This window comes from Mya arenaria, chromosome 1 (genome assembly GCF_026914265.1).
Source record: "Mya arenaria isolate MELC-2E11 chromosome 1, ASM2691426v1".
Classification (NCBI taxonomy): Eukaryota; Metazoa; Mollusca; class Bivalvia; order Myida; family Myidae; genus Mya; species Mya arenaria.
This window is the reverse complement of record NC_069122.1, coordinates 11600492-11624195: the sequence shown is the minus strand read 5'-3', so window position 1 is coordinate 11624195 and position 23704 is coordinate 11600492. Positions and strand designations below refer to the sequence as shown.

Sequence of the window (23704 nt, the reverse complement as noted above, 5' to 3'; positions counted from 1 at the left end):
GCTCGTTGTAGTCACATACCGTATCATACTTGTGTCTTGTCTGCAACCTAAGGATATCCGACGACAAACCTGTCCAAACTTTGTGTCTGAGAAGATCATTCCTGGCAGATGACAGGATGTCGCCTTTGTCCATGATCATCTGCAAATGAATTTCTAATCTACAGGCGAAAGTAGTTATAGACTCAACATCTTGTTGAGTAGAGTTGAAAAACTGTTGTAAAAGATCCTCCTTAGACGATGCATTAGAACACATAGCATCTAACTTCGCAACAACAGTAGCTAAACTAGCATCTTCACCTAAAGGTACCACCATCTCACGCGCCCTGCCCCGTAGGGATGAACGAATTACCTTTAAAATGTTGACTTCCGACAGGTCTCCGGCCCGGATCAAACACTGCACGTCATACCGCCAAACCATATATTGAACCTCACCTTTTGGGGTTGGCAGATCTCCAGAAAAACTCGGAATCTTGGGTAATGACGGCATTGGGACTGCAAACATCGATGGGTGTAAACTGGAAACCTGTGGATTGAAATTGAAATGGTGACCGTTAAAAGGTGTAGACATCGGCGGAAAACCTGGCGGGGGTTGTACTGTCGGGGTGACCCGCGGTTGTGTTACCAACACTTCTTCCAGTTCCACCTTGGTTGATGTCTTGGGCGTGATATTAAAATGGGTCATCATCGCTCGAACAACATCTTCCACAGAAACGTTCTGTGACATACTGGAATAAAATATAAATAAAACAAATGCAAAATGTAAATTTCAATTGTCAGCACACCTGAAAATTGAAAAGAACTACATGATTAACTTTACTTAAAATCAGCAAATCACGAAATCGCTATCTTAAAATGTAAGATATTTCTGTAAGTACTATTTAATAATTAAGGGCAATGAAAATTAAATGTCAACTGCCAAATGTTAAATATGAAACTGACCACCGTCAGAACCGTGTGTGTTTGTGTATAACGTTACAACCCACTTATCCTGGATCAGTTCAAATGTGATAGTGACTGGAGACGGCAACACAACGTCGTTTATTATTCTTGCTGCGTGGAACCCTACCCCGATATAACTTTCTACATCTACATCAAGAGGCGGCCTCTATTCTATATTTTTAATATGTTTCTACCCTGCCTCCTCATCACCCTGGTGGCGCTTTTGAGGTTTTATATTCCTAGCGACAGCGGAGAAAAAGTGACCATGGGAATCACGACGCTTCTCTCAATGACCGTCTTTATGATGCTTGTTGCGGAGAATATGCCACCTACTTCAAACGTACTGCCACTTATTGGTAAGTTAAGATACATTTGCGATAGTAAGGCGAACGCTGTACATACTATCATCGCATTTAGACTATCGGGGTGAAAAAAAGTGTCCATGATGAGATGGCCATGTTATTATTTTGTCTTAAACGATATTAGGATGTTTAGTAACATTAGTAAATACTTGTTGCTATGTCTGCATTTATTTGTAAATCGATATGATCTCAAGTACTGTTACTTTTATTTTCTAGATTATTTTCATCATATCTGATTAAGGAAAATGGATAGATATAACATGGTAGATGTAAGTTTGACTATAATTAACTTAACAAGTGAACTGTATACGACTCAAATAATTGAGGAACTTCAGAAATGTTTCAGCGCTAATGTTTTGAATTGTGCAGTGCCTTTAATTCGTATTATTTCATTATTTTATATTTCACTATTATCTGTAAACAATCGTAAAAAACGGATGTGTTACTTTACACGGGATTATAACCATGGTTCCGAACTCGACCTGTACTTGTAGTTGTGTATGTCAACCGAACTCGCACTTTGACCGTATCACGTTTGCAAATCTCTCACTGATACTCTTGAACGCTGCCGTTTTCTAAAGCTCATTACGATTTCAATTAGGTGCATCCATGTGTTATCACATGTATGTCCACTTAAACCCGTGTGACGTTGATTAAACATTTAGCACGTATTTTCAGTTTCGATAACACTTTTAAAATAATACATATTTCTGGGTGACGTAGCACTTAATTAATAGTGGTCAGAAACATATACAAATACTAGTAGCATTTCGATACCTCTTTTTTACAAATTCGGACACCTTATTGTAAGGCTATAAAAGATTCAAATTAAAGAAAAGAAAAAACTGTATAAATACCAGAACATAATTTGTTCTAAAGGTCATAACATTAGTGTTTTTTGAGAGAAAAAACACTCGCCCGTTTCATTGACATTGTACTTTGTCATATTGGTGCTAATAAAAGAACAATTATCCTAGTTCCATATGATCGGCCAGGGACACAGTACATCTCTTATTTACAGAAAGCTTCTTCATTGACAATCCATTCAATTTAATTATCATTGTACTGATAAAACATGATATCATTTGATTGCAAATTGACTCCATTAACCATTGACAAAACTTGATATTTCAGGGATATATTACGGCATTACCATATTTATTGCTTCTAATGCGACTGGGATGGCGGTTGTGACCCTCAATATACACCACAAGGGCAACAGCGGTCACGAGGTTCCGAGCGCAATCAAGACTATATGCTTTGGTGTCTTCTCAAATCTGTTTTGCATGTCGCTAGAAATACCACAACACGCAAGGACACAGTTTGAATCAACAACGGTAAGGATTTTTACTAAATGTAGGCTTCAAGATTGATCATTACTCAATTTGTCTATACGCAAACAGATGTATATAGATCCTTGTATTGACTCATGAAAACTCGTGTTTGACAATAGCTCCGCGCTTCACCAATTTTGATGACAGCTATGAATACGAAAACCATTAGACGGTGAATGTGGCTAAACATGTACAATTTTCGATATGTATATGGATTTGTATGCATGTTGAAGGAAATGCAACAACATGAATAGTGCAATTAAAAGAAGTGTTCCGGTTCAACGTTTGATTGAAATCTGATACCAGGAAACAGGCTATATTCTAGAAAAAAATCAAAATGACAAGAAAAGCTCGAGTTACGATAATTTGAGTAACTTCGAGTTTAGATGTCAGCCTCGTGTTCGTTGGCATATAGTGTATATATAGAGCGTTCAACGGAAAACAGAAGAGCTCTATTTTTTTGTTTAATCGTTTGTGTCACAGCAAGCATTGAGTTCAATAACATCAGAAAGAGATTTAATTATGTAATCCTCGATTACTCGATCGAAAACGTTCATGACAACAATGCACAATGAATATTTAGAAGGATCAGATAAAGAGACACTATTTTGATAATTTCATTTGTATATAAAAAATGCTGCCAATTCCTTTTACAATGTTTTCAACATCGTGGTTTGAAAGATAAACAGATGAAAATTTAATAATATTTAAATTATAATTGGGCCACAAACAATTGCAAACGCATCATAGTTCAATTTTTGAACCGCTTGCAGTATATGCCGGGAGGGTCAACAAGCGACGGCCATTACACACGGTTCAAGATGTCGGGGGAAGAGGAGACCTGTTTAGACTCGGCAAACACGCAGCGAGCTCAAGCATTTGTAAGTAGTTCAATCTTGCAAAGAGTGTTGCCTTCATTATGTTAATGTTTTTGTTTTTGTTTATTATGGTTTGAGTTGACGTTTGTATGTTTTAAGTTTTATGCCCCAGTCGTGCTGTCTATCATCCATCTAATAATATTTGCTGATATCTCAGTAGAGGACATCATGCCAGTTTGCATACGGGACGACTAAGACTTTAGTGCCTTTAGATAAAAGTATGAGACACCCATTTAACAAATAAAAATGATTAATAATTTTGATTTTAAACTAACTGTATGTATGTGTAATACAAGGCTATGTTTATTACATCCCTAGCTGGTCAAAAATCAACACCAGACCAGTTATGTTTGTATCTGACCATATTTATTGAAATGCAATAACAATTGTATACATTGGTTATAATTATTGTATACTCTGGTTGTATGCATTTTGGATTTCGATTCATAGCCACAAACCGCCAGATAAAACATACAATCCAAAAACAGGTGCATATAGATAATTGCAAATATTTGCAAAAGAAGCAAAATATTTAACAACATACATGTAATAATCTAATGAAATAATCCTTTCAAGTTTATAAATGGAAGACATAATATATTAAATGAGACAATCAAGGTGGAAAAATAATGAACTTTGTTGAAGGAAAGGGATGAGATGGAAATAAAAAAGTATTGTCTCAGACGATGTACACTCGCGTGATTTTGCAGCAACAATGGCAAGGTTGATTTCCATTGACTGATTAGAACACGTGGTTTCAATAATGCTATTGATTGGAAAGTTCTAAGTTTTAAGGAGACAAATGTTCATGTCTGTATAAACACCTCAAATAACCAAAGCAATGAAAAAACCCTGGCCACGCAAAGTACTGATTATCCTTTCAAGTTCCATACAGTTGTATGGATAACGGGTTTTCATTTCATTCAGCTGATACTGAAGCAGCTTAATGAACATCATCCGTTCAGTTCACGAGTAAGACCGGACGCCACTGCAACGCCATCTTGTAATGGCTTCGCTCCACATATGGGTACCACCAGTACCGGAAGTAGCAGTCAACAAGCAACTCAGAGTAATTTCCCTTTCTCAAACATTACGGAAAATGGCGGGAATTCTATTGAAAATGTTGAAACCTTTTTCATTAAAGAGTTTTATCGCGAGTAAATGCTACAATTGAGATGAACGAGAAAAGGATAGCTGAACAAGACTTCAGAGAGAATTAAGTTAGAGTGGCAACATGTTGCTAGGATAATTAATAGAATTCTCTTGACAATTTTTGTGGCTGTGACTTTAACCACAACTTGCACTGTAATGTTCCAAGCTGGTGATTGAAGTGTGATAGTTCTCCCCAAAGGGATTATTTTTTTCTTGGAATTAGCCAAAGTAGAGGCGACGTTTTGTCAGGTGATTTTTGTTCTCGGTAAACAACTAGAATCTGGTTTACCACTAAACGCACGAGGTAGCGTGTGTTCAGATTGGCATTTTATTGTGTTTCAAAAGGTACATGTCGTGCTATGGCAATTGACGAAACTAAGCCATATCAGCAGAAAGAAGCCGTGTGAAAGTTTACTTGCATCGTCGCAAAAGTTTTCATAAAAAATAATTTAAATAAGTTAATATTATTAGTTTGTATATATTTTGTCTGGTATAAAACCGCTTTGCAAGCCGAAATTTTACGAAAAACCCGAACATTAATTTTGTGTTTAAAAAGAATGACCTGTGGAATGTTTATGGAAGAAATGCTACCGATTGCATCTATGTAATATTACAATTATACGTTAATGGTAAGGATATGGCACATCTACCCGACTCGAAAGATGTCTTATATTTGAAAATATGATTTGAACTGATATGTCAAGCCAAAAAATGATGTCGTGAAATTGACTTATTCATTTTAGTATTTTCTCTTCAGACTGAGAAAAAGTGAATTAAAATTATTTTGTCCAAAAAAAATGTTATTTTCAAAGAAGTTTAAATCATTCTTTAATTTTGGCATTTTGGAAAATGTCACAATTTGTATGTTGTATTATTTTGTTGAAATGCAACGCGAAAACTATTTAACAATTTTGAACAAAAAAAACTAAAAAGCACAGTAAAAGTTTTTAAAGTTTGAAGCGCAATTAAGCGTTCTAATGTTATCGAATACAGGAAGTACTGAACATATCCGACGATGTTATTTTTATAAAAACAGTTGTGATCCCTTAAAATAAGAAGCGTTCAAATCAATATTATGAAAAGTTATTGCAAATAATGCTTTAACAGATATTCATTTTGTTATTTTATTTAGCTTTTAAGAAAGAAATCTACTTGTGCAAACCCAATTGTCAATCATGTACAATATATGCTTATGGTGAATGATTTTTTCAAGATTTTGGGAGTTTTTATTTCTTTATGTTATTGTATATGTTTGTTTCTGTATGGTTTTTGCTTTTAAGCATCGTAAATAACCATTATTTGATTATCAATTAATAAAATTATATTCACTTCACATTACAAATAATGTATTATGATAACTAACGTTCCAATTGACAAATAAAGTTTGAAACCTTGTGATGAACGTGCCAAACTCTGTGTTGGAAAGTATATGACATTATCTCCAGCAAAATGTGCATTCAGAGCTAAAACGGTTGTCCTGTATACCGCACTCTCCTCTCACCAAAGCATCTCCGGTTCGAACCCGGTGTTTGAGCACGGCAAATCGGTTGGGTGTCACGAAGCCGGACAACTGAGTATTATCTTGGCACTTTGATTTTTCCTACAGTACAAACCACACTCTGGAACAACATTGAGTATACGAAAGTGTCTTTACAATAGTTCTTATTACTTTTTACTGACATAAATATCCTTCTATGACAAATCCATGCATTAGCAAAGCTACAAAGCTAATGTGTACACAATGCACTCTATGTCAATTCAAGTGGAGATCTCTTACAAACGACAATGTAAACATTAAATGTGTGCTTTGAATGAACGTTTATGTACGGAAAATTTATTTTCATTTTCAAAGTCGTTTTTAGAATATGGATAAGAGTAAAACAGTAAGATGCTACAATATGTCTTCATTTTTTTATCAATAAATGTCAGTTTTCTTTAAACGTTTAAGAAAAGGATTTGCTGAATCATCAACTTGTACAGATGGTTGAAATCCGTCGAACGTTTGATCAATCCATGTGCCACGTCTGCGTTTTCCGTTAAGGCCGAAGTTATTTTGCAATTCAAATTTCTATTAAAGTGGCCTTATTATTTAAATCCTAGACCATATATTTTTTTCTTAAAAGGACTTGATCAAGTGGCAATAGTTCGTCTAAAGACTAGCCCTTTCGCGGTGTTTTATTCCTCATAGTCGTTCGATGTTAAAGTAAACGAAGACTAGGGTACACTTATCCATTCATTATCAAAATATCTGAGCAATTATCTCGTTAAACAAGCAAAAAGATATCTATCAACACGTGGGAAATAGTAGATAGTGTATATAACACTGTATTTGCATTCATTTAATAGTTTATGTGTTTGAGTAAATTGATTTACACCAATTACATTTGAACAATAAATATTTCGACAATTTATAATTTGGACACTCTTTTTCGTAAGGATTTATAATCATAACATGTTGTGACTTACTAGTCTATTGATATTGAAAAAATACAGACAATTAAACATATAGTGATAGCAATTACTGGCGCAGAATATATAAACTACAATGACCATGATTATATAAACAACTTCCATCGGCAAGGAAAACCGCTAAACTCTCAGTTGACAATTCTGAGTAATACGGCATTTTCAGCCAGCTCATATTTACCTTTAGACATTACATATATGAACAGAAAATTGTGGAGGAGATTGACCACAATGGACACAGACGAAAAGCATCAAAAATCCGTATCATTTCACTCGACTGAAAGAAGGCCAGTATAAAAGCTTTTTGCGTACCTATGCACCCTGTTTTGGTTAAGATTTTATGATGGAAAATATTTTAATATGCAAACTGTAAACGATAAGAATTTAATTAATGTTCACGAGTTAAATATGATGATTAAAGGTAACTTAGATTTACAATGTATAAACACGATATATTTGCAGAATAGAAGGAAATTATGCGGTCTTCTTCCGAAAACACGTGAGAAGAGGTTTGTTTTTAAATTTTAAATTCCTTCTTTTTCAATACATTACGCCTATTAAAACCAATGTGTTATGTCTCAAATTTTACCTTTGTGCTAATCATATCCTATGTTGTTTTTCAATTAATTTTAATGAAAACCTTTTCAAATCATTGACATAATCCTATACCAAAGTATTTTACGGGATAAGACATGGTTTACCATGACTTGCAGTTAGTTTCGCCCCATTGAAAAAATTACCCACAGGTAATTATTATTCCTACTGAAGCAATTATCAACCAAAAGCCATAGTCAATCATGTATTATTGTATGAGTCACTCACCACAATTGAAACTACAGGACTTCATAGACTACATTTAAGGCAAATTACCATAATTAGGAATTAAATACGCAGAATAACACGTGTTTCTTTTCTTATTATTAACTTACAAAAATGAATCAAAGCTTGGTAAAACCAAATGTTGGCTATCTTTCCCTTTTTTATATGTTTGAAGCCAAATAATTTGTGGTTTAAAACTACTCGCTGAACATGCCGGATCTACTTTTTTTGTTATATATTCACATTTTTGTTTGTACTGTTACGCAGGATTTCATAATTGTATCGAATAATTATTTAAGCGTCCAACAAATAATATTTAAATTATAAGAAATTATGTTGTTTAATGTTCAAAGGGGTAATTTTTATTCAATTGATGATGTCGGGGTTATAAAACTCAAGTGATCATTGATATTCCGCTTGCAAATCGATAAATGATCTACAGCGGATCAAAGGAAATGTATTTAGTGGTCTCAGATTTGTTCAATGAAAAGCTTTTCTCTTATACTGCATTTGAATGTGTTTTCTAAATGATATTCTATACACGATGCCTTAGTTGTCGCAAATACTTGATGGGCAAATCAATTTAAAGGTTATTTTCAACGGATAAGCAAGGCACACACAAGCACTAGATAATTTGTTGAAATTCTGTTTTCTCAGCAGAGATGAATAAACAGATTGATTTACAAGGTGATCCGATACCTGGATCTCTTGGTTCATTTTAACAAGTCGGGTGTTAGATACTGATACACGGAAAACTACCTTTGTTTTAAGTATGGGCGCTATTAACAAAACATCTACAGTCATTTCTTAAATTGAACTGATTTCCTTAAATTTTCATAAGCAAAAAGGAAAATAAGGAAAAGAAAAGTTCAACGGTTTGTATGAATATTACATACAAGTAATGACAATAAATATTTTAGACAATGACAATGAAAAAGTTTATTTGCTATAAGGCCACCGGCACATTACAATATAAAGACATACAGTATTAATTTACAATCTTGTGCAACAGTACAATGAAAGACAATGAAACAACTATACAGTAATATGTTTTTTTTTATATAGATAGTGATTTTTAGAATTTCATTTTTCAAGTTCAACTTTTCTTTTATTAAACGCATGGTACAAATACGTAGAGACACTTTTAACTAGATTAACATAAGATGAAGCCATAAGTAGTCTAAACTTGTTAATGCTAGGATTAACATGATATTTCTATGGTATATATTGGGATCGCAGATTCTCGTAGAAGTCACAAACAAATAGATAGTGATATTTATTTTCAATACATTCAAAATGACATACTTTGCATAATCCTCGTTCCCTTGAGATATCAGTATAACGACCTTTTTCAATTTCTAAATCGTGAGAACTAGTTCTAAAAGATACATATATAAATCTAAATATTCGGATATTAAAAACATCCACATATTTTTCTTATCTAAATAATGATTGAACTCGAAATATGAGCATACTTTTCTACTATTACTAACTTTGCTACGCCAATCCTGTTTAAACATGACATAAAATATTATAATCTATTTGTGAACGACTTAATAAAACATATTTCCGAACAAACGTTTTGGTTGTCCTAAATGTAACCAAAACCTAAAAAATGGATTGTAGACATACACGTACTTATGTTACCCAGTTATTTCTTCCATGTAAGTCATCATTACACATCATAATATAGCATTTCTTAACAAATCTATAATCAGGCATTTTTAGTATTTTTTAGCCAATATTTTACACAACGTTTGTAAGATTCTATATACATTGGGTATCTGCCACAATCCCCTAAAACAGTGTCATTTGTTGTATGTAACTTAGCACACATAAACCTTTTACATGCATAAACATGAACCCTATCGAAGTCATCATAATTTCCGAGACCCCATACCTCTGCTCCATATAGGTTATTCTGCATCAAATAGTTTAAAAAATACTACATTTGACAGTTGACCACATTTAAATAAAGAACATAACAATGATACCAGCATATGTTTACCCTTTACGCAAAGTTCACGTACCATACAATTTAATGAATGATGTCGTGTAAAAGTAAGTCCTACATAACAATTTTTATTGACCACTTTTAGAGGAGTAGTGTTGTAGAACCATTTCTCAATTGTTAAAAGTCTTCCACCTTTTTTAAAGACATCAATTTTGGTTTTAGTTTCATTAACCTTTAACTTGTATGTGACACAAAGTTCTGAAAGTAAATTTAACTGTTTTTGCAAACCGTACACAGTATCTGACAATAACGCTATGGCTTCGGCAAACATAAGTAAAAACAGACTAACAGTCCCTGGATGAAACTGTATTCCATGGACATTATTACTTAGACAAAATCAAGTAATCATAGCATATGAACAGTGAATTATTTAACTTAAGACAATTACTCAAATTAGGCACTAACTTAAGGTGTTTTATGAATCCGGTAATTGTCACGGCCTAATCTATTAAGCCGAGCTCCGGAAAAGCCAATACTGTAACATTTGAACATAGACCTTAAGAGCTAACAATATAGTCAAATGCATTTAATCTGGCATAGAGGTAAAAACTGGCATTTCATTATTTAAATACAATGACTGCATATGCCTGATTCTCGTAAATCATTCTCTTGAATATTCCTCAAATATATTACACCAGATTATAAAGGGAGGCTGTCAGGAGCTTAGCCGTTTTTCCAAATTGGTTATTTCGTGTCTAGAACAATTAAGAAATTTCGCTTTTTTCAGCTGACACCTAGCGGTTAACGCAAACCAATTACAGAGTGAAATATTTATCCAAAGATCATACGAAAGGCTATTGAGTCAGAAAATTGCAATCTGACGAATACATCAGGATTTCAGTAACGCCTTAGAAAATACATTTATTTAACTGAGCGGACTGCGTAAAATGCACATGGTAAAGCTTACCCCAATTTGTATTGCTTTTTCAATACGGCGATGCGCTAATCTTTCAATACCAATATAGGATGTACCACCTCTATAAATTTTCAAACCATTTTCTAGCATATTTGTATGTTAGATGTAGCTATTTTCAAACTAATAAACCTTTTTCAGTAATTCAATTGTTAAACGGATAACTTTAGTATTCTTTGATTGTTGTTCAAGTTATTGCTAATGCAGACAAACTAATTTTCAAGAGGTCTTGCAAAAATACTATCTGGCTTCTACAAATAACACATCACTGTAACTGAAGCAACAATCAGCAAACATATATGAACATTACACGACAAGATAGCTTGTATTGATGTGATTCATTTGCCTGTACTGATTGGTATTCACATCAGTTATAACTTGTTAATGTCTCTTGTTATAATGTTTGTCTAGTCTGAGATATTTTTCTCGATTGATTTAGCGAATATGACATCATGTTGTCAAATTGATACGGTTATTGTTTTAATTTTTGGCTCCTGGTAAAACACATTTTAGTTCAGATCGATTACCTTTGTAAGTTATATATCTTTAAATGAAAATTGTGTAGAACGTTGGTCGTCGCATATCATAAAGACAAATTCTGACGTTTGCATTTGTTTATAAATCTTCTCTTTGGGTATTCCAGAGTGGTTACAGTGACGACAAATGTTTGTACACATGTGAGGATATGGTCATACAGATAAATTAAGCCCCAAGTAGACCCGTGTTTAAGTGAACTCGTGTTTCACTGGGCGTTCCAAGGCGGTTTCTCCGCCATGTATCGATAAAAAAAATTTGATTAGTGTTTTGTCTGTCTGTGGTTTTTGTATATATGTATGTGATGTTTATACGCTTGTGCGTCTTATTCATTCTCGTTTCGGCCTTTGCCCGTGCCTATAAACACATTTATTTTTATGTTCGACTTCTGGGCTTGTTTATGTAGTTTGCATTGTATTATTAGTGTTGATTATATTGCTAAAACGACATGACTATCAGACTGCATGTGATTATTACAGAACACCGTGTAAAGTGCTTTGCAACGTTACAATATCGCCGTCCTTGCCTGATTGTTTGCCAACTGTCAAAAATCGATAATAACGAGACAAACTGGTTTGTTATATTGACCGCCAGAAAAGCAACAACTGTTATTCAATCGGTCTCGTCTATGAACATGCATACCTATAGACCATGTAGATACTGTGGACTTTTTGTACTTGGTTGGGCATAGCTGCCTCTTTGGATTGATGAATTTTAGTGCCAACTTGATGTTAATGAATCACATCTTCATCGACCAATCGTTCAGGATGATTTAGTTTAATTGACAAACGCATCCATTTCTCTGCATTATCTTTCGCCTTTTCGGGGATTGAAGATATACGTTCGGCTCAATTTCAGGTATGAATGAATCGAATTTTCACTACACAAATTACATATAGAATCCAACACATTTAAGATGTCCGACCCAAAAATTGCTCTCTGACCGTAATATCAATGTTGATGCATGGTGACCACATACAATTCTGGTATAGCTTAAAGGGTATTTGCTTGCTGTTGTATACATTATATGCAAACCAATATATAAAAATGTACTCGAAGGTGCATAATACATAAAGTATTACGGTTTGTATATTTCATCTTGATTTTAATTGAAATCGGTCCTAACTGACATATTTTGCAAACTGTTAAACATCACTTTTGACCGATGACAACTCTATGTGTTTTTCACATTAATTGGTTGATGTGGAAAAAACTGCATTTTGGATCCTTTAGGAACAATTGATAGCAGGTGAACGTGACACTTTTTTAAATGGGTGTCCGTGACAATAAATTCATTCTGGATTGAGAGGAATCCTGTGTTTTTGCAAATGATGTTGGAAGTTAAAAGTGTCACACTTATTTTTCTATGTATATGTAGTAATGGTACGAAATAAATAGTGCATACCTCTGAAATTGGTATTGGACTTCATTCTCTCCCACTTACGACTAATAGGACACACCGGTTGATAACATAATACGAAAATATCTTGACAGTTCACAAAGCGATTTCAACCTATCCTTCTCCGTCAAGTCTGTCGACATAACGACCGCTTAAGAAAATCTCTTTTATAAACTGGGTCTGTCTATTATAGCACATATTTTAAGCGTCAGTATTGCTTTTGCCGTTAAAATGTATGAGGCCGAATATAAGCTAACATAAGCGTTCAAATTTAAACGGCTCAACTCTAGTGCAAGTACGCTAGCTTTAGCAGTATTTTGCTTCCTGCAAGAATCAGAAGTAAACAATACAATCGAAAATATAGAGATAGCACCGGAAGCCTATATGATAAAAGAATCAATGAATGACCCGGGTCCATGTCAATAAACAGTCACTTATCGATTAAGGGGTGGGCTTAAATTTTCAAAACTTACTTTTGTAACAATATCGTAGAAAAAAAAGTTAAAAATTACAGACAATTTGGCACCAGACAAGAATTAATGAAATAAATAAATTTAAGAAAAAATGCCAACACTTTAAACATCTAAATTTAGATTCTGAGGGTGAGGTGGATGTCAAAAGGCTGTGCTCATTCGTTACGCCCTCTTTAACGTCAATTCCTGTATACGCCCCTGCAGTCTCAAGTCAGAGTGCAAACTCATGACTCAAAACTGCATTCCGTCGTATCATTGTAATATATCTTCTAACAGAGCGTTTATGGTAAGTTTTGCACAAAATTTTCTTCTTGAAAGATGAACTATATGTACATTTTAATTATATTATGAAAACAGAATAAAAAAGATGCCATTTAGAATTAAAAAAAGAATGAGTTTTACTCGAACCTTTATTTAAATGTAAATCTGAATTTTATTCAGGAAAATTGCTGAATGTGTGACAAATAATTGGTTTTTACATTAATTTTCTATCTTGAATCTGAAGTAATGATAGCATTTGTCTTTGTAACATTTGAATGCTTCCGTTTCTGAGTCTGAGACTAGAGACGTAGGCGAATATCGAAATTCGAAGTAAACACCCAGACAGTGGCCAAAGTTCAAGGAGGCTTACAGCACTTTACGCAGGCGAAATACAGTCTGGATAAGAGATCATTCAAAACCATACACTTGCCTAAAAGATTAGACCATGCCGTTGTTTTACCATAATTTAAGACAACACCAACGAAGTCCATTGATCACGTACTAAAAATGGTCTGTAATACAGTTCCAGAAATACGATGTTTATTCTGAAATGACCTTTACAACACAGTCGAAATATTTAGGGGGTTGTAAGTCGATATTATGAAAATTAAATTTTCAAAGTGTCACTTGTTCCATATAATTCCACATTTATGTGGGAACTTAACGTTGCCTTGTAGTAAAAGTGGTAACAAAGTTGAGGAAATGACGTGCTAACAAATTACAGGTTTTGTCTAGATACATGTAAGATGTTTCATTTCAATGGGGTCCAGATGAGTCTTTTATATACATAAATGGTATTTAATTTTGGTCTTAATTGGATCTTAAAATGATTCAGCTAATCATATTGCGAGATATATATGACCATACGATGTATGGATTGCATATTGAATAACACCACTGCAAATTAAGTACAGAAGCCCTTAGTTCAGATGGTTCATTTCTATCCTTTTGTTTCACATCCCCTTTGTCAGAGTGGAAACTAGAGAAGAGAAATTCATTCTTCTGATACATTCATCTGATCAAACCTGCCTCATTCACAAACTTTCTGAACGATAAAGCGTCATCTGCTAATCTTTGAATGTCGTGTGTTGCTGGTAATTGGTTTTCGGTAATCCGACGATGTTATGCATAGATAGGGGACGCTCTAAAAGATTTCATGACCGTGATATGATTTGGTACGTTTCTATCAATAGGAACATTTCTGGGTTGTTAAGCATATTTAGGATGTGCTTTTCATGCCCGATTTCTAATTATTAAACGTAGTAGGGGTGAAAGACTGAATTTTCTCGCCGGACTTCCACCCACAATATTAATAAACATTATTACTCATTGGCTATTGCATTCATTTTGAATATCAATATTGTGTATTGCCTATAACGCGATCAGTTTTGGTTAATGTCAAATAACACATTTAGCTGTTTTGGCAAGCTTACTGTGCAATACATGGCGAGCGTATGACTGAAATATTGCTGTAATATATCCCCACGCGACGTATTGGACGGTAAGAGCTCTGTTATTTTATGTGAGAGAAATTGCAGAGTCACATTTTAATCGTAAAATACAACATTCATAACATTCAAATATAAACTCATAACCCAATGAATTGTTTTTGAAATATTCTTAAGAATGAATAAAGAAATGAAAAACACCATCTTGTTTAAGACAAATGCGCATTGTTATATCTTAAAATATGTTGATAGATAATGGATTATCAATACAGACAAAATTGTTTATGAATGAACACGTCGCAGTTTTCTACAACTATGGATACACACTAAGGAGATTATAAGTTCAAGGCAAATGTTCACATTAATACAATTTCGTATCAGGATAGGCATACAGTTAATCAATACGGCCATTTATTTTAGTACAAAACAAGTTTTCACAGAGTTTGATAGGAACGAGCGTTCTGGATGGTTTGCTTCAAGTTTAATGCACTCTACAAAAGTTGAATGTGATATTCCAAAGTGTTAACAAAGCAATGTTTTCATAGCAATATTTTCATAAGTCTGACAAACACTTGAATGTTTTTAAAGAATGTTTGGTAACTCAATCATAATGGTTGATAATACAATATTGCGGTTCACGTGATGGGAGTAAGATGGTGGTTTTAAACATAATTATATATACTAATGATCGATTTCAACAAGTAGAAATGATCACCGCGATAACCCTAAAACCAATTTACAGGTATTAAATGGAATTTTATAAACACCAGTTATTACTGAGAACTTGCAGTCATATGTAATAAAATTATCATGAGGCATTAGGAAATCAAAGAGGAATTAATTAGGAAATGCCACACGGAAGATACGCATAAAAATACTTAATAGAAGATTAAGCACAAATCTTTTTTAAAGCAATGCAAATTTTGTTACGAATATGACCTAATCCTGCTTATTTGTCTTCGGTGTAGTTTGTAATTTCACCTCCCATTGATGTCCGTACACAGTCCCAATAACATCGAGGTCGTGTATTTGTGTTTCTGAAACATCTCTCTTACAAAATACACTGAGAAACTTTCAAGTGCCTTGAAATCATAAATCACAAACATTTTATTGGGCTGAATTGTATTTTTGTTCATCAAAAAATACTTTTCAAAGTATTTTATGTGTTTTTCTAAACGTTCCCAGTTCTTACTAAATGTACCATTCGCTATAGATGTCGTTTCTTTTCCTAACGTTGTGTAACCTTTACTACAGCTGTTGTTCCTCATGATCAGTTCTAAATAAATGCACCTTTCACTTAAGCCGTTGTTCCCCAGTCCTCACTATGGGTACCTTTCACTAAAGCTGTCGATTCTCAATATTGATTAAATGTACCTTTCACTACAGCTGTCGTTTCTAAGAACAAAATATATGTATATTTTACTACAGCTGTCTTTTCTCAGTACTAGCAATATGTATCGTTTACCAAAGCTGTCGTTTTACAGTACTGGCTGTTATTTCACTACATCTGTCTTTTCTCAGTACGAACTATATGTATCGTTCACTACAGCTGACGTTACTCAGTACTAACTATATGCATCGTTTACTAAAGTTGTCGTTTCTCAGTACTAACTATATGTATCGTTCACTACAGCTGACGTTACTCAGTACTAACTATATGCATCGTTTACTAAAGTTGTCGTTTCTCAGTACTAACTATATGTATCGTTCACTACAGCTGCTGTTTCTTAGTACTTACTATATGTTTCATTCACTACATCTGCCGTTTCTCAGTACTAACTATATGTATCGTTCACTACAGCTGCTGTTTCTTAGTACTTACTATATGTATCATTCACTACAGCTGCCGTTTCTCAGTACTAACTATATGTATCGTTCACTACAGCTGCTGTTTCTTAGTACTTACTATATGTATCGTTCACTACAGCTGCTGTATCTCAGTACTTACTATATGTATCGTTCACTACAGCTGCTGTTTATCAGTACAAACTATATGTATCATTCACTACATCTGCCGTTTCTCAGTACTAACTATATGTATCGGTCACTACAGCTGCTGTTTCTTAGTACTTACTATATGTATCATTCACTACAGCTGCCGTTTCTCAGTACTAAGTATATGTATCGTTTAATACAGCTGCCGTTTCGCAGTACTAACTATACGCTTGTTTCAATACAGCTGTCCTTTCTCAGTTCTTACTAGTATATGTACCTTTCACTACAGTTGTTAACCTAATGTATACAACAACTTCAATAAGTATCTCATTTAAAATTTGAATGCGAGTACTTTATGTTTGTCCTATGCTACAATATACCGATGTTGTAACATACTTCTTTACTTTCCTGTAGAGGGTAAATGACATTTTATTTGACGCATTTACAGATACAAGTTATTCAATTCATGTGTTATTGCTAATGCATCTGAAACCGCTATAGACAATTCGTTCAGGCCAATAAAAGCCGTGATAAAAGACATTTTACGTAGTCTGACACTGGTAAACAATGTCAAATATATTTCTCTCAATCCTGATACAGCTAAATGTTGTCTAAGGTATGGTTCACATGGAACAGTCTGTCACAATTGAGGAGGTTTGTTTCCCTGCTGGGAAGGTCAATTAATTTTCCACGGTAATGGAGGATAAAAATAATTCGGTAAATTTAGAAAATGCCCATTAGTTTGATCGTTTTCATTCTGTGTAAAGGTTACACACACTAGCGTCTCTATGACATTGGTTGGAATGTCAATTGCTTTTCCAATTCGACATGGATTGTGTATTATTTTGAATTCATTAAAGGATACTATCGAAACTCTGAGATTTGTTTTGTTTCATCCATCACATGTTTCAGATCTTCACCCGCAACGTCCTAAAAGATTCCTTTGAGTTAACTCCTGGTCGGACGCTTAAACGTTTACATGTACATTATTCAATGAATGGCATACAGTTTTCCTCATGTGTCAACTATGTTAAAATGTATGCATTATGGGGAGAACATAACGGTTACTATCAAATCAATATGAAAGTAGTTCCCAGATATTATGATGTTTATGTTTTAGCCTTTGACATCAAGTTGATGATATATGAATGAAGCAACGAACGGACTGTTGTCCTGTTTATTATGTCAGACGCTAACACAAACAATATTTTTGCATAGTTTCCGCCGATTCTATTTCGTAAAACGTTCAGTGGAACGCATTGCTCATAACCGTAACATGTTCGGCTCACTTATTCGTGGATGGATACCTTCGATTGTGTTTATTTTTTTTCAACAATTCTACATAGACGCTCACAAACACACACATACTCACATGCACACACCCACCGATTGTTTGATTTCAAATTTGCAGTTTTAAAATAGTAACCAAAGACGAAGACAACGGAATATAAACTAGTCTGAGCTTATTTGACGGTCTATTGCATATTACAAATTGCTTTACAGACCCAGACTGTCAAGTACTTACCAGCAATTAGCTGTTGCTTAAACGTTGTGGTCTCGCATGTGTTTCTTGACGCTACTTACACAACAGTTTGGGTCTGCCAAGTGTTAATCCATATACTATTGTGTGCATGCATAGTGTTAACTCATATAATAGTTTGGGTTTCTCAAGCTTTAACGTCTCTCAATTGCAAACTCATTAAAAGGTTGGTTCTGCCTAATGTAACCATGTATAATAGTTTTGGTCTCGTAGGTCCTCATTTAGAAAAGACAATTCAGCCATACTGTAGGGGGTTCAGTGAAAAAAGAAAAAAACTATTAAAATGGTTTTAACATGTACTACTGGAAAAGGGACATTTATACAATCACGAAAAATTTTATTTGGTGAAAAAATTCCCAGTAGAAGCAAAGTTATAAGCATTTTAGTCCCTGAAAAATGGCACATTTTTGTAATTACAAGCTCTATATGACAACTGTATAAAAATGGCACCGTTTATTTGTGAAATCTTGCATTTCATTAAAATGAAATGCCCGTGTCAAGTCAGAGATATTGGAAAGTATACATATTCCGAAAGATTATGATGTATAGAATATTTTAGAAAATTGATAAAATTCAAAAATCCAAAATGGCGGACAAAATGGCGGACAAAATGGCCGCCTATGGTAAGGAAATAGCAACATACATTGGACTTTCATTAAAAAAACCAATTGTGACAACTAAATACGAATAATAAAGTTTATATTTACTGATATGTTATGACATACGGAAAACTTTGAAAAATAATTACATGCAAAATATCCAATATGGCGGACAAAATGGCCGCCGCTGCATTATACAATATATTACATATTTACACATAAACTTTTGTATGTGCACTATGATGTTCAAAACATTATAATTTGATCACTGTGTATTCAGTTTATAGGTATAAATGGTTTATATGAGAATAATAGTTAAAGAGACTACATTTTTGTTGCAAATGTGGGTGTTTTTATCAGGCAATAGTTGAAAATGGATGGTGTTCATTGTTTCATTTATGTCTTATGTATGTTTCAAGTCTTTGTAAGCTTTAACTTAATATACGTCCACTCAATGTTTATAAAGTATTTCCATTTTAAGATGTATCAATTATTATTATTGAAGTTAAACTGGTAATATTTGATAACTTACTAATTCTATATGTCACATACATGATATATACAGTGTGTAAACATTAAATCACATCAAATGATTGCATGTAATACATTTCAGTATTAAAGATCAGTAACAGAAGACATACCCAAAAAAGTTTTTTGTCTTTAGTAAACAAAACAGTTTTGTTGACATGTTTATATGTCCATAGCACTAGAACAATCTCACAGAATAATAACGTCCCCTTTCTCAAAATCAACCAAAAGATTGTAAGAACTAAGCTCACCATCTTCATATTTGACCTGGTATGTAGAATTTAAACCATCTATATTAATAAGTTTTAAGATTTCACCATTAAACCATTCAATTTCATTTGAATCAGGAATGTTAAACTTTTGCTGAATGGACTTTCCAACGAACAGATGTGGTTCATCAATGAACTTAGGAAGTAGGTTTTTCTGCTGTTGAAGTTTCAGTTTATGTCTAGATGACTTAATTCTTGTTGCAAGCAAACTTTTTTCTTCCATTACATTTTCCTTCGCAGAGTCTATATTGGTGTATGTTATAGGTCGGTTTTCTTGGGGATCTTTGTTTTCAAGGTTTGCATTTATAGCAATTATAGTTTTCAAATTTTCTTCCAGCTGGTCAACTGAAAATTTTGTTCCCTTATACTGTTTCTGGAAAAGCTCTTTTGATCCACAGCTTTTAAGAATTTGTTTCCTAAACTGAAGTTGGCCAACTAATGCTTCCGTGGCGTTGTTTTCATTTTTTGCTTGGCTTAAATGAAAATCAACTTCATTCATTGTCGTCCACAATCCACCATATCTTGTCAAGTTATCAGTTAGTTTGATGGTTTGTACATACTCTTTTTCTTGCTTCTTTGTCTTTCTGTCCTGTTTTTCTTGCAATTTTTTAAGCTTCTCAGACATCAGTTTGTTTCTTTTCTGTTTGATTTTTAACTGCATTTGTTCAGTGTCTTTTCTGGCTTGTTCAATTATATCTTCCCGTTCAGCCTTTGTTTTATCTGCAAGCCATGCTGAAGTTTCATTGTTGGTCCACATTATTATGCTTTCGAGGCATTCAATTGATGCAGCAGGCTTCAATCTCATAAGGACATCCAGCTGTGCAAAATCTCTTTCCGAGCATGAATTTGTAGTTGGGACTGCTGCCGCTCTCAGTCGTTCATTCATGTAACATTGAAATTTCATTGGTTGTTTTATCTAGCTGATCTGATATGTGTTGAAATTTCTGTTGCCATAACTCCAGTTCATGTTGCAAGTTGTGAGATTCTCTTTTATACTTCATGGCTTCTCCGTAGCGATCATTCATCATATCTAACAATTTCATCTGAATGTCAAGTTTTTTTCCATAATGTTCAATTTGAAAAGAAAGGTTTTCATTTGTATCTTCAACATGTTCACGCTAGGGTGAGTTGTATACTTATCCTTATTCTTCAAGCTACAAGACTCATGAATGTCTCTAGTGTGATTGATTGATATTATCATGTTATGTTGTTAATGAGTATCTGTGGCAGAGTGGTTATAATCCGTTATCTTACTATTAATTGACTGTACCAGCCTGGGTCCGCTCTCGACTAAAACCATACTTTTTATTTATTCTGCAATTTCGGTACCAAAGAGTAAACTTATTTTAATATGTTTTCAGATGCATTACTGGGAGAACTAATTTTTGTCGCCACAACATGAGCAAGCCCCTTTATTAAAAATGTTTATTTCATCGAGATATAAAGATGTTTTGTTGCACAAGATTTCATATATCCGTACAACAACAAAAAATTCACATGGTTAAAAATAATTCATATATATACACTCTAATTGATTTTTAATTGATAAATGAAGGCACTGATTTATTTTAGTTGAAAAAAATACCACTAGCTATATTTTATCCAAGAAATGCATTATGATGACAGATGTATAATCATATAAGAAAATTAAAATCAAACCATCAGGAACTCTTGAAAACGACATGCACACTGGAACTGAAAGAGAAATACACGAACCACAAAGCATCGAGTTCGTTAACTGTACTTATATCAAAATACAAACAACATGCACAAGATAATGAAACTAAATATAGCTTTCAATACCTCTTAATGTACGAACAGGTGTGTACATTGATAAAACATCAATTTTGAATTCAACTTCATGCAATAACAAAAATATTTGTTGACAGAGAACAGTACTGTGAAGTGCAGCACTGTCTGCATAATAAACCATTCAGACATTCTTATATTGTTGAAAAGTGAAACAACTTGTCATTAATTCAACATTTTGACGACAATAAAATAAATGTTTTCCAAATTCCATACCTAATAATCCAATTTTACTACTTTGATCTTCTGACATATTCCTTTTAAACACCGATCGCCAGACCTGAAAAATACAACCACATGCTTTTAATATTACGGAACGTGAATTCATTTGGCTGGGGTAAACGTCAACGTGAAACGTAATCAAAACATTGCCGAATGGGGTTGGAAAATGAATTTTCCGACGTATAAAATACAGCGTAAAAAGTGAAATAACCGCATATTTTTGTTGGAAATATAATGTAGTGTTGGTATTTGATTGAACACTTTTGTTTATTAATATCTTACCTGTTGTTTCTCACTGTTTTCGCCTTCAATTAAACACCATTTCGTTGTTTGTTTACGCATTCGATTTGTTCAACTGTCAAAATCGAGATCTGAATATTCCCTTTCATTTGATTGGTCAAAAATAAGAATTAACAGGGGAGAACACCTTCGGAAAATTGGTTATATAACACTAGTATTCAACAGTGAGATAAAAATCGTGACCGGGCGAGCGAGGTCGCGGTGCAGTAGCGAAATCGATAGTGTTGCATTTTGATCGATTCTTCATCAACGAATAATTCAATTTTAGTGTTTTTTTCTTTATAATGGAGAATATGAATTAATCTTGACAGGGAACCTAAATTTATTAAATAACAAATTACTTTTGGTATAAAAAATCGAATTTAAAGTACACAAATATTTTACGAAAATCGGCACCAATTACATAAATGACGTGACGTTCTGAATAGTCTACATACTGCGCTTGATGAAGATATGAAAAGATTGTATAGTAAAAACAGGACAAGCAGGAAACAATCGATTATCGGGTTTTGTCATATAATGGTCCTTTACATTTTGAGTCGCAAATAGCCAATGGCATAATCTTGGAATCAATCATCAGTATATGGCTGTATTCTCTTGTAACTAAACATATGGTAGAACAACAGTAATCCGAAGATGTTTTTTTCTTCAGCATAAACCCTCAAGCTAATCATTGAAAACATATGGTAGAACAGCAGTAAACGAAAGTAATCGTTCAGCTAAAAACATTAAGCTTATCATTAGAAATTAACTACCAAATAGCATAAAAAGACATAAGCATTTGATTTCATTTTAAATTCAATATGATGTATTTGTTAACATTAAAATATGCCTTGTTTTCTTTAATACACCTTCAGTTTCTTAATGGCTTGACCGATTATTTTCGATCCATAGTGACCGTGACGTCCGGCGGAATAGTGAGATTAAAAAGTTAATATAAATAAATTCTGAAAGACACAATAAACATATGCAAAAAGTATAACAGAACACTTTCGCTATTTGGGTACAATTGTACTGTGTCAAAGGGTCAATTTAGGAAGACACTATTCATTCGTAATCAACTGTCTCATTTATTCATCTGATTTAACTTTTCTCGTCCTCAAACGAGAAGCTGTCATCAGCCAATCTTTAAAATTCGCTTGTCGCTCGTAATTGGTTTTTGGTAATCCGACGATGTCATGCAAAGATAGGAGGTGCTCTAAAGATTTCGATCATGATATCATCTAATAAAGTCGAATTAATGCGAACATGTCTGGGTTGTTAAGCCCATTCAGGACATTCTTTTCATGCTCTTTTTCTAATAATCAAACTTTCGGGGGATGGACGGCTGATGGAGAGGAATGTCATGATGTTCATTTGCTTATTGTAACTGTCCATGTTGTAAGTACGTCGTGTGTCTCTCATGCAGTTTTTTACACCTTATTCATTAAATGGGCATTTGTTAAATCATATTCTACTGGACTACTCCCTATAGTTTCCATTTATCATATTATGGGCTAGCTAAGTTTGT

General features: G+C 33.7%; 1 protein-coding gene across 1 annotated transcript; it reads left to right on the top strand.

Annotated features, from left to right (window-relative positions):
* The first annotated feature begins 1123 nt into the window (after positions 1–1123).
* On the top strand, positions 1124–4674 carry LOC128222288 (neuronal acetylcholine receptor subunit alpha-6-like). Its single transcript, XM_052931291.1, has 4 exons — positions 1124–1295; positions 2436–2638; positions 3409–3516; positions 4441–4674. The coding sequence occupies exons 1-4, from the start codon at positions 1124–1126 to the stop codon at positions 4672–4674; spliced, it is 717 nt and encodes a 238-aa protein (XP_052787251.1).
* Positions 4675–23704: the final 19030 nt, after the last annotated feature.

Excerpts from the sequence above, each read along its gene's own strand:
- LOC128222288 (XM_052931291.1), top strand. The coding sequence starts at position 1,124 with ATGTTTCTACCCTGCCTCCTCATCACCCTGGTGGCGCTTTTGAGGTTT. Across the intron at positions 1,296-2,435 it reads AAACGTACTGCCACTTATTG|GGATATATTACGGCATTACC; the intron begins GTAAGTTAAGAT and ends TTGATATTTCAG. Across the intron at positions 2,639-3,408 it reads CACAGTTTGAATCAACAACG|TATATGCCGGGAGGGTCAAC; the intron begins GTAAGGATTTTT and ends AACCGCTTGCAG.